The sequence below is a fragment of the Equus caballus genome, chromosome 6 (genome assembly GCF_041296265.1).
Source record: "Equus caballus isolate H_3958 breed thoroughbred chromosome 6, TB-T2T, whole genome shotgun sequence".
In the NCBI taxonomy this organism is placed as follows: Eukaryota; Metazoa; Chordata; class Mammalia; order Perissodactyla; family Equidae; genus Equus; species Equus caballus.
The window spans coordinates 15,725,190-15,737,648 of record NC_091689.1 but is presented as its reverse complement, the minus strand read 5'-3'; the positions used below and the strand labels follow the sequence as shown (position 1 = coordinate 15,737,648).

The following is a 12,459-nucleotide window of genomic DNA, read 5'->3' as shown; positions in this document are numbered from 1 at the left end:
ATTAAAGTGATAGCAAAGCACACAAATATTTTTAAAACAGAAAAGATATATTGCTACTAAAAAGAAAAACACAAACTTTCCATCGATCAGTTTTTTAAACATTATAAAACAAATATATATGGGTAAAATTTCTTTCAGAAATTAAACTCTGGCTGTTTTCCATTAAAACTAAGTAACGTGTGTTTGTATTTGAAAGATTATGATCTGTTACAAGTAGCTGGTGAACAAAGTACATATTCAGCTTTCAAAACTGCATGAAGAAATTATTAAAAATTGAATTATTAAATCAACTAATTCTTTTATTACATACCATTGTGTTCTGAGCCTGAGTTTAGTAATAGTGAAGAGGGAGTAAAAGCGGGAATGTATGTAGGATTATTATTAAAAGACGATTACCATTTTATAATTGAAAACCCATGAAATACAGTATAAAACATACAAATTAGTAAAAGACGCCTACTTGACAACAGAACTTACTGTTGGTAGCCTGGAGAGGAAAAGCTGAAGTAAATTCCCCAAAACTGCAGCTAGATGAAAGCATTCTAAATGCTGGACAGCCAGAAATTATGTAAATGATGAAATTTAAAGGAAAAAAAAAAAGAAAATTGAAAGAAAAGGATTTAAGACAATACACAGAGCTAAAAGTTGAAAGAAAAGTAATCAGCCAAAGATCTAAACAAGGGTTTAATGAGTTTCTGAAAGCAATACAGTTTACATGAGAGTATCCATGTTTAAAGACCAATTCCTGCACAGAAAAGTATTTCAAAATTTGATTAAAGTGATCATTAAAAAATCTACTCTTGACTAATAACACTTATTTTCTCAAGCTTTTTGCTCTGAATATTACTTAAACTTTTAGTTCTATGGAAGCGATCAATTAGCTTCCTTTATTCAGAGCCTCAATCAATGTGTTCTGTGAACTAAAAACTTTTAGTACTTTAATGCCTCTGTGTCCAAGAAATTTAAGGAAGATTCATGTGCAGGAAAAGGAGGAGAACAGATGTCGTGAATTAGACAACATACCAAAGAGTTCAGAAAAACAAATGAACACAGAAAAAATACAAACGTCAGGTTTCCCCAGAGCTTTGTAAGACAGAACTATTTTAAAATTAGGTAATTATAGAATTTAAGTTTAGAGTAATTTTTCAAAAATACGCCTAGAGACTTTTCTTTTGTTTTTAAAGTAAACATTTAAGCATAATGCTGGAGAAGCTCTACCTGTAGTTTGGGGCTGAAAAGGAGAGTGACTTGCTGTGGGGAAACCTCCAAAATTACTCGAACCACTAGACTGTCCAAATGCATCAAAGTTTGCAAAATCTGCATTTGCAGAATTCTGAGCTGTAAATGGTAAGGAACAATATATGTTAACGAATATGAAAACGATAAATGAAAACACCACAAATGAATTTAAGAACTTCATGAAAAGTTTCTATTTCTCAAAACTTCACTTCAAAGAGAATTGACTTATAAATCAGATTTTAAATCCTACCAGTATTTAACCCAATTTCAAGCAATTTATTAAAGGGTATCCAGAAATTTCCAAAAACACTGAAGTGTAAAATGATAAATTTGTACACCATACTCTTTGAGTGACCCCAGGAATAGTACTGTAAAAATGACTCTATTAAAGGAAACTCTGAATTAAGAGCACTAAATACATGAGTTACAGTAAAGCAGACAGAAATTTAGGACATAGGATACATTCTGGAAAATTCAGAGTTAAAATGGTAATGAGTGATTCTTCAGCTATGTGAATCTAAAATAATGATAGAAGATGGTTTAATTACATTATTTTGGGGGGGTCGTTTATTAAAGTTTACAGCTATGTTACACCATGGCATATAAAAATGGAAAACAAAAACAAACGTGGCTGTATAACAAGAGATACATGACTGTCAAATAAATTGAAGATAATCACATTCTATTAGAAGCCTGCCATTTTTAAGCACATACTAAAATTTAAGAAATGATAAAAACTACTAAAAATTATAACAAAAGTCTACTCATACTCAGCAAAAAAGACCAACTGATACTTCCCAACTGGTCATCAACCTGAGAGCAAAATTCTAGGCTTCTCTAAACTTAAAATATGTAACAAAGTAAAACAACTCAAAAGATTTCTTTTTTAAAGGCCAAAACAGAAGCTGCATAAAATTTTTATAGAGGGTATGATGAGAATAAGAAGTGGTTGGGATGCGGGAAAGGGACTACTATGTGGTAGGAATGAAAAGCAGGTCCAAAAGATGGAGAAATGTTCAATGTCATCAACAGAGTACAAGTCAGCCATTTTAGATCCTGTGCAGGTAGTTCTACTTCTAGGAAGTTCTTGTAAAGAAATAATCTTGCAAATGAGTTAGGTTGTACCTAATAGCTAAACAACGTGTTTTTTATTTTAATGAAAAAATCAGACTCAAATGGCTAGCAATGAAGGATCGGTAAATATATTATGGATCATACTATGAAATGCAGCCATTAAAGAAATCATATAAAAGAACAAAAAGGCTTATGACAAACTAAGTAAGATAAACAGGTTAATAAATTCCAGTGTACTCACACCCAGCACTTCTGACATGCAAGGTGCTTTCCCACATATCACTGCTCACATTTTGTTGTTGAAAATCTTTTTTAAACTTGCTTGTCCTATCTCTCAAACACCACAAAGAAGTACCTAAAAGGCTGCTTATTGCTTAACAATATAAATTCTGTATTTTCTGAATACCATGTAATGTTGTCACTATTTTTACTTAATAGGATAAAATTCAATTTCTCTATAGGCTGAAATTTTACTTTCCTCAAAATAAATATAATGGAAGAAACTCTAACAGACAAATAATAAATTTAAAAATTAACTTCTTGAAAAACATTTTGGAAACACGTTTAAATAGTAAATATAATACAAGTTTAAACACAGTTACCTCTTAGTATTGCTGAGAATACCAATAACCAAGCAGAGTTTGGTGGAAAGAGAATCTGAGATAACAGTCAGAGTTGCATCCTAACATAGGTAACTGCACAGCCTCGGACAAGGCCTCAGTTGTTCTGGCTGCACGTTTCCTCACTAGCCAAATGAGAGGACCCACTAGAAGGTCTCTGCCTGCAAATCCAGCACTACCGCTCTACAACTTACGAGACAGTAAGAATACACTCTTTAAGAGCTTTGAAATACTAGGCCAAAAAGAAGAAAATTCTGCTAAAAGACAAAATAAGTTTATGAGGCCAAAATATATTATAGATAATACAATTATAAAGCAAATGAAAAGAGAACATGTTATAGGAAGCTCTCAAATTCAGAGTGAATTAATATTCCAAAATGCAAGTTTCTAAGTTTTTTGAACAATTCAGTTGTGCATTTGAGAACAACAAATGAAATATAGCTGTCCCTTGTAGAAATAGGAATTAGATCCCAAAGCTAGTTTATTGCTTATACCTCAAATATATATGAACATGTAGTATATAATAATATATACTCTACATTTAACTTATATTTAAAACATGGGGGGAAAACATAAATTTAGCACATTTCAAACATCATCAGGAAAACATCAGTCCAATACAATCCATTTTGTTTGGTCAAGTCTATTTTATCACATTTATATTTCCCCAGTGATTTCCAACCAGAGCACTAAACACATTAATCAAATACTTATTCATTATGGCAAGACACAGCTTTATAATACTTCTATCAAGTTTTTATTTGGAGACACTGAATCTATTCACTGTCTTCAACAACTGGTTATAGCAACTTTTAAAATTTCTAAGTGCTGTGGAATGAAACTTTGGTAAACACAACTTTGGAAATTAAACTAATAAATTCAATAATACAAAAATTATAATCTGGAACCTCAAGCAATAACTATACAAAGAAATCCAAACTAAAAAGAATGCTACAAAATAGTAAAGATGCTTTTTAAATAATCTTATTTCAAAAAGTACAAAGATGTTGACTCAGTTTAGAATTTAACGAACTATGTTAATGAGCCTGAGTCTTGCTGAGAATAGTCTTTCCTCCTCCATGAGAAACAAGTACTCAAAGATAAATGTAGAGACCAGAGGATGGAAACTAACATCCCTTATCAAATTCAGCTGACAAATACACTTTATTTCACCTATACAATATTTTAAATTTTTTTGTCAATTCCCAAAGTTTAAAAAGACAACATTTCACATTAAACAAGATTTCTTGCTTTTCTTAAAAGAAAATCAATATAACTAGTAATGCTAAATCTATATTTCCATGTGGCAACAGGAGATTTTAACATCCCCACAATTCCTTCCACACTTCCAAATATCACTCACTTGGGTTAACCGGGTGGCAAGCCAACTGAATTTGACATCCCTAGTATAAGGTGGGACAAAAATCACCTGCAGTTTACAGTTCATAGGTTTGGTGATATGTTTATTACCAGGCAGAATGACTACTACATTCTGTAGGTAAATTATGTTTTTAACTGCATGTATATTTCTGTAGATGACTTTTCCTGAACACAATGATCCCACCGCTGACAGACAACCACATACACCATCTTAGCCAGAATGTTCAGATGAAAGGTAAAGACTTCCGGCTTTTAAGCTATTAAACTATCTGCAAAAGAACAGGTTTCCCTACAAAACAATGCTAACCAGACTGGCATATCTGAATAATTATCATTTGCTATTAAAGCTCCCATTTGTCACATCAATCTGCTCAGGCGAAAATTTTCACCTACTACTAAAAAAAAAAAGAATTTCAGAGCGAGAACTCAGCTATCAATAACTTCTATCTGTGAACCATATATGGAAAAATAAAGATTCAGAGTGCTTGCAAAGGCTCTGGAAAAAAACATTTCAGATTGAACCATGACACTGATTTACACCTAAAATCTACTGCAAAGTAAAATGTAAAAGATGACATCAACTATACTAGAAGGGAAATTAAATGAGTAATTTTATTAGCTTCTTCTTGCAATATGCATATATATTTTATTCTCCTGCAATCAAATGAAGTTTTAAAAAGGCGGTTTGAGTAGTCATTTGTAAATAAGAATTTCAGGCTAAAAAACTACTACCCTTAGGCAACCTGACCTAATCTACATAGTTATTAACCTATTTCCTCATAGAGTCATCTATCTTACCATTTCCACTATACGTAAAAAGGAGACAAAATAGTTAAGATCTTCCATCTCCTATCAATCTGATAAAATCATAGGTTTCATTTATTTTTCTTTATAATTTTCTACTATTAAACGATGGCTATTATTTTCAAAGAAGATTTTCAGGGAGCTGTTTTTCAAAAGCCTGAGTGCAACCATGGTATGAATTACATCAGTCTGCAGACCTGCAGTGACACGGCTACACAGAAAAGTTTAACATTAATTCCCTGATCAGTGAATACTCACAAATTGCACTAAAAACAAAAACACACGGGAAACATGAAATAAATGGAAAATTTACAAAAAAGTTTGGTAGTCAGTCATTTTAAATTGTATTTCAATAAACCTAAAATTGAGATAAATCCAGAATATTCATAAAATCCAGAAGGCTAACTCTATATTCATTGATTCTTCTACCAACTCTTTTTGCCTGCATTCAAAAGCAAGGGTGGGAACAGAGAGCTGGGGCTCCTGTCTGGTCAGAGGGGGAACTGGCTTCCCACCTGGAGGGTGAAGGGAAAAGAGGCTCTCCACATTTTCTGGGCTTTTGCTGCTCAGCTAATGTAGGAGAAGGGAAACCTACCACAGCCCCAACAACCAAGCTTCCTGACTTCTACTCTTCTCAGTATAATCTCTCCTGAAAAAGAGATCCTCTTCATCCTAGGATCCCTTTTTAAAGCAAACACAGATGCACACAAATATACATTAAATTACATTATAATTTCCTTCTGTAGCATGTCCTCAGAAAATGCTTTTATTAACATTTGAAACAAAAAAGTTCCTTTAATACTTGCTAGAAAGAAATGAGGCTGAAGAGCAGTTTTTCTACAATTTTTCAAACTATCTCAAATGGCACATTTTGGGGTGTCCATATATGAATGATATATTCTATACCATTACTATCCAACTACAAGTTACTATCCAACTACAAGCCAGATTGTCAAATTGAAAGGAAAGGAAAGGAAAAAAGGTATCACAATCTCAGAGGTGAGTAAAAGAACATAAAATCAGGGGCTGGCCCTGTGGCCAAGTGATTAAGTTTGTGCACTCTGCTTCAGTAGCCCAGGGTTTCACCAGACATGCCACCGCTCGTCAGGCCATGCTGAGGCAGTGTCCCACACGGCACAACCAAAAGGACCTACAACTAGAATATACAACTATGTACTGGGGAGCTTTGGGGAGAAGAAGGAAAAAAAAGAAGATTGCCAATCTTTAAAAAAAAAAATAACAAATAAAAAAACAAAAAATCAGTTCTAAAATACAAATAGGGAATCTAATTCTGTAAGCAGTGGTTTCTGCTGTGCTCTGAAAATAGTGAAATACACATTTTAGAAAGATAGTCTTGAATTTTTCTTGATTATAATTAAAGTTATGGAAATCAGTGACAACGAAATAATAAGCTTTAGCCAATATCCTTATACAAACATGCAAAAATATAAAGCAAGGTTTCAAATTATCAAATAAAACTGCCACAAAATGATTAAATCAATTCTTAAATTAGTGTTCTGCATTTGGTTTGATGCTAATTCAACCACTCACAAATGCAGATGGGTAAACTTTCTATGACACACACAGCAAAGCTTACTGGCATCCAAAATAGATTCCACACATATCTCTAATACAAATACAACTGATGTTTTTAGACTATTTACATCATACCTTCTAAAAAAGTAGAAAGAAGCATAAAGAAACAACTGTGAAGACTCAAAACATTAACAAGCTGTTAGGAAACGACTCTAAACCATTTGGGGAACCTCAGTAAAGATCCAAAGGTTACACAGGATAAAAACTCTATATGGAGTACGATCCTATGTGTTAAATGCATATAGGTATACATACTTGTGTGCGTATATATATATGTGTGTATATATACGAACAACATATATGTGGTATGTGTTGTGTATGTGAGAGAGACAGAAGGAAAAACAATATTTATTGTAGCTTCTATATGCTAAACCCCTTAAATTCCTCACCAGTTAGGAAGTTATCAAAGCCAATTTACAGAATACAAAATGTTAAGTAACTTGCCCAAGGTTATACAGACAATAAGGGACAAGATCAACATCTGAACTCAGGACATTCTGACTCCAAAGCCCATTTGCTGTTACTGTTACAATAACAGAGAGATACAAATGAATCCATCTCTATTTCAATAATCAATTTTTAAATGGTACCTAGGTAACTGCAATATTTGCATATTCGTTAACAAAATAAAACTCCATAATTTCTAACTTTTGGTGAAGTGTGTTAAAATCTTCATAACAAACATGTTAAATCTGGGAATAAAAAAGGGAGTTACAGCCTCAGGAGCCAATTGGAAGATATTCCCAGCCCAAAGATGGGACAAAGGAAGATAATAATGACAACAAAGTTGAGATGCATCAAAGGTTTAAATCTATGAATTCATAATGATACTGAAGAAAAAAGAGGTCACCGTTAAAAAATGCTAAGGAATCAACTCATTCCGGTATCTGACTGATCAGAATCAATTATATATTGACTTTGCTATACTAATTATACCACTGGATAACCAATGTTTTGTAAAGAAGTTTTTCAGCTGATAAATGAAGGAACGATAAATTTGGAATATCCCCATTTTGCATTAATAGATCCAGACTGTGTGTGTGTGTGTATGTGTGAGAACTGGAGTGGAAATCTGAACACTGACTAAGGAATTATTATTACTATTATTTAGGGAGTGGTAATACTACTATGGTTATGTTTAACAAAAAAGTCCTTCTGTTTTATAGATACATATAAAATATTTAAAAATAAAGTAACATGTCTAAAATCTGTTTCAAAACAATATGAGGAGGAAATGAGCAGAATGATAAACAAAACCAGATTAGCCATGAGTGACTACACGAAGGTTACATTATCTGATCACTTTTGAATATTTGCAATTTTCCATAATAAAAGTGTAAAAAAATAACTGAAAAGTCTTTTCCCATTTTTCTGTAGAAAGAGGTCATGTTAACATCTGACATTAAGTATAATCTCTTTTGCGATGAAAAAGCCCCAGGGTTACATGATTACATCACACCTCAATAGCTATGGGGGACCAAATATTCTCAACAGAATGTTTACTGATATTAGGTTTAAAAAAGAATGGATGTTTCTTGGTGCTTTATACACATCTCTGGCAAAAGCTCTCAGGAAAAACACTTACCTGCATGACTGTTGAAATGTGCAAAGTTAGCAAAATTGGCTGTAGCTGTTGACTGAGGAGCTGGAGCAGCAAATATATCTGAGCCAAGATCACTTAAAAGGTCAAACTGCTTCTTTTCCTGCTGCTGCCCTTGAGAGCGACCTACAACAGGGGACTATAAACCACATATTAACCATAAAGAGTTTCCAGTCAGATCTACTAAATTTTGATAACACTATTTCCAATTCACCAAGCTTAAAGCACAGTTTATAAGATTATTATTATTATTATATATCTGTAGTTTTGAGTACTGTATTCTTTGAAAAGCACAAATTTTCAACATCTATTCCTAAACTACCTCTCAATTTTAAGTAGAGAATCAAAAGCAAAGAAATGTAATTACAACAGCTGATATACCTCATGACACAAGAGGGACTTACTGCTAAGAAGTGAGATAAGGCTTTCAGAGAACATCCTTGATTCGTAGGAAGAGTTTCAATATCCTGACTTAACCCTTCTCTGCATTGTTCAAACTTGTTATGAAAATGGAGCAATTTATCCAGATGCCCCAGTGTGCATTATTAAAGAAGTGGGATTTAATTCAAATAGTACCATGCCTCAGAACCAGTGTTGTGTAGAATAGACCTTGGAATGCCACATAGTAACAGATTTGTCACAGCTCAGTAAACTGTAATAAATGCAGAAGTACAAATTCCAGGTACCAACTTATGGAAAGACTTCAGTCTATTCAGTTTTTTAGAATAAGGTACATAATGCAAAGCCACCTGCTTTTCCAAGATAGACATGCTTCACAATCAGGCATGGGGGGAAGTTCTGCTGCTTGAGAAATCCTTTTCTGTGAAAATACATCACAGAGGCTACACTGTTCTAACTCTGATGGTGACCACAGATTCATGTTTTACTAATTGTGTTACATGACAGACAGCTACAGCAATGTTCCTGCATATATTTCAAAGCTGTGGAGAACTCAAAGAAACTCACAGTAGCAAGAGCAAAACAGCAAAAATATACAAAACTCTTACTGTATTATTAACCAAAAATCTTTCAGTGTATTATTAATCATTAGGACATAATGCTACTAGTATACAGGGTTACGCTACTGTCTTAAGGAATTCTCAAATTCATGATACTCAATCCTCCTTAAGTAGAAATCCCTACAAACACTTAAAGACTACTCACCTGACTAGGTGTGCCCTTATTTAAGTGCAGTGCTGGTGCTGAATCTCCTAAAAGAGATTTCAGTGGTTTGACTTCAGGTGTGCTGCTTGTGCTACTGGCCGAGGACCCTGAAATAGATGCATGAACTGATGCCACCACTTTGGCTTGTTCTGGTGGAACATACCTAAAACACAGGCAAAGTTGAACAGGCAGTTAACTAAGAAAAATGGAGGGAATATTACACTCAAAAATGTTAAGCTCAATTCTAATTTTGTACAAGACCGTTTTGACATTAATCTTATTTCAAAACCCTCTTAGAATTCATAGCTTAAGACTACACTTACTTGAAGTATTCAAAGAGAAAGGGCAATAAAAACCAACAAAACTTCTTACAATTATTTACTTACAGTTTTTCTCAAACAATAAATACAGTATAATAAATAACTTATTTTAAAAACAACAGCACCTACAATTAATCATCATGGTGAATACCTAACACTGTACTTATTAATTTTTAAAACCTAAAGTATAATAAGATCATAAATATCATTTGGAAACAGAGCAGAAGGAAGGGAAAATATTTATTATATTACAGTTAATAGCCTAAAATATAAGGGCTTGTTACAAATCTGGAAGAATAAGATCAACAACCTAATGTTTAAATGGACAGAAGCAATTCACAAAGGGAGACATAAAATGAAAACACTCGTAACCTAATAAAAATGCAAATTAAAACATCATTTGCATTTGATCTGAGTATAAATTTTACAAATTTTGTTACTATCTATTAAAATACTTAAATAGGTACACTCTGTGCCCCAGAAATACCCCTTCCAGAAGCTCACCCTTAGGAATTAACCGGATAAGATACATGTAGATGTATGTTACCACAACACTGCTTAAACTTGTATAAGACTAAACGGCTACTCCGTTTCGACATGGAAAGATGGCCATAATACTTTACAGGTCTTTCAGGTTTGATCTCAGTTATGTAAATACAGGATTCATGGAAGGAAGGGCGTAAAGGAAGGAAAGAAAGGCAGTAAGAATATAATACCCAAATACTGGCACTGCTCATTTCTAGTGCTGGGATTACGTAAGAGCTCTCGCTCTCTGTATTTCTGGGTTTTGTCCTACCCTGCCCTCTTCCCCACCATCCATATCAAGCAGGTGGAGGAAGTAAGAAAAGAGAGCGGTTAAAAGCACCCGTCTGTTCCAGAGACAGAGTTCAAACGCCAGCTCCACCACTCAAAGCCATGAAACCTAGGGCAAACTACTTCAACTCTTTGTGCCTCCTATTTCTCACCTATAAAATCGAGGTACGGGTGCTGTGAAGGCTAAACAAGTTAACATTTGTAAAGCACTTAGGAGAGTTCCTGGTACAGATGCTAGCTACATAAGTGTTAGCTATTATCAAATTATACAATAACCACAAACAATAAAACTGCTTTGTTTTTTCCAATAAATGGGAGAGAGGATGAGATGCGTGAAGGAACACAGGAAGTTAAGCCTTCCCATAATTTGACATGTCACTGATGATACCAATGCTTGAGTACAGCCAAGTCTTAGCAAAGGATAAAACCAGATAATAGTACTTGGTTCAAAAGACTCATCTGACTAAAAGTAAGCTAAGCTTATATAACATAGGAAGTGAGTTTGAAAATTGGTTGAAAGAACAATTTCAGAATCCCTTTGGATGACAACAGCCTCACTGTTTTAAGTGTAGTTGCCTTCAGTGAGGATTTTTGGGGAGACTGCATTTGGATAGTGCCTGTGTCACGTTAAAACCCACTGCATTACTCTCTCGTTACAAGTCACAGGTATACAAAAAAGATAGGTTTAAAATAGACAGGTCCTGGCCTCCTGAGTGTTGGTCATTCTCTCTGCCCACCCACCAATTAAAGTCTGTATTTTTATTACTCTTGTTATTACAATCCTGTTTCTCAGAACAGAAAAAAAACAGTATGAATTATAATTATTTGAGGTTTACAGTTACTTGGGTTATGGTCTGAATAATTTTTATTATTGTTTATTATTATTATTCTAAATGCAGGCAGAATCCATAGTTTTAATTCTATCAACTCTTATTCTCACACACTTTTTTCTCTTGCTAACTGAAGCTAAACTATCTCAATCTCAGCTAAGGTTTATTATCCAAACTAACACTCTGAGTTGGTAAAAGAAACTGTCGGGAAAATCAAAAATTAAGCTAGGGATATGCAAAAAGAACGCCCTTAACTACAGTGTGGAAGGTCTAGGAAATTAAGAACTGAAATGATAAAAGGATAATGTATACACTTCATTTTAAGGGAACCATTTATATCACACCATGTTTTTACTATCACCCCACCTTCTAAGATTTTATTCTTTCCTGAACTAAAATTTTACTGGTACATTTTTATCTATATTCGTACTTAATGTATCTAATGCCACTGAATATAGCCCTAGCTAATCCTGCCTTGCAAAAAGTAGTCTCCTCTAGAGAACAATTAGAATGCAAAGTTCGCAGAGCATAAAAATCAGAGCTACGTCTTTCCAATGTGCTCAGTGACTGAAGGGAGAACTATCTCACCCATAAACCACAGCACATATTCCCTCAGGACCAAAACAGGCTCTTGAATATATCACTCTCTGGGTTAAAATACAGCTCCTCAGGAAACAAGAGGCCATTTACTTCCTCATTATTATTCCATCTAATTGTGACTCCCTCCCTCACCTTCTTAACCCCCCAAAGACATATACGCTATTGAATACTGACAAGTAAGAGTTCATTGTTAATGAGCCTTAGTAAATTGGCTTAAATTGTGCTCACAGAACTAAAAATGGAGAGCGCAAAGTATCTGAACACTGGCTGTAAGGATATACTCCCTGCTCTGTTTTAAATGGCTTACTAGCCATATGTCCAACCTGTTTTAATTTCTTTTTAAACATTAACTTCTGATGAATTGAGTTAGGGAGTATAGACAGATGCTCCCTTCTTAACAAGGTAGTAAAACGGAAGCA

At 33.9% G+C, this 12,459-nt stretch overlaps 1 protein-coding gene across 19 annotated transcripts in view; it reads right to left on the bottom strand.

The window, feature by feature from the left end:
- The window catches only part of AGFG1 (ArfGAP with FG repeats 1), an 82,799-nt gene that overhangs the window by 18,193 nt on the left and 52,147 nt on the right, over window positions 1-12,459 (bottom strand). For 11 of the 19 annotated variants that reach the window (XM_023642474.2, XM_070269414.1, XM_023642475.2 and 8 more), the window contains exons 4-7: window positions 9,478-9,640; window positions 8,299-8,452; window positions 1,219-1,338; window positions 478-549 (exon numbers count right to left, since the gene is read on the bottom strand). In XM_023642474.2, coding sequence (XP_023498242.1) covers window positions 478-549; window positions 1,219-1,338; window positions 8,299-8,452; window positions 9,478-9,640 — 509 coding nt within the window. The remainder of the gene's footprint in view (window positions 1-477; window positions 550-1,218; window positions 1,339-8,298; window positions 8,453-9,477; window positions 9,641-12,459) is intronic. The other 8 variants (XM_023642476.2, XM_070269417.1, XM_023642477.2 and 5 more) reach the window with 2 other exon arrangements.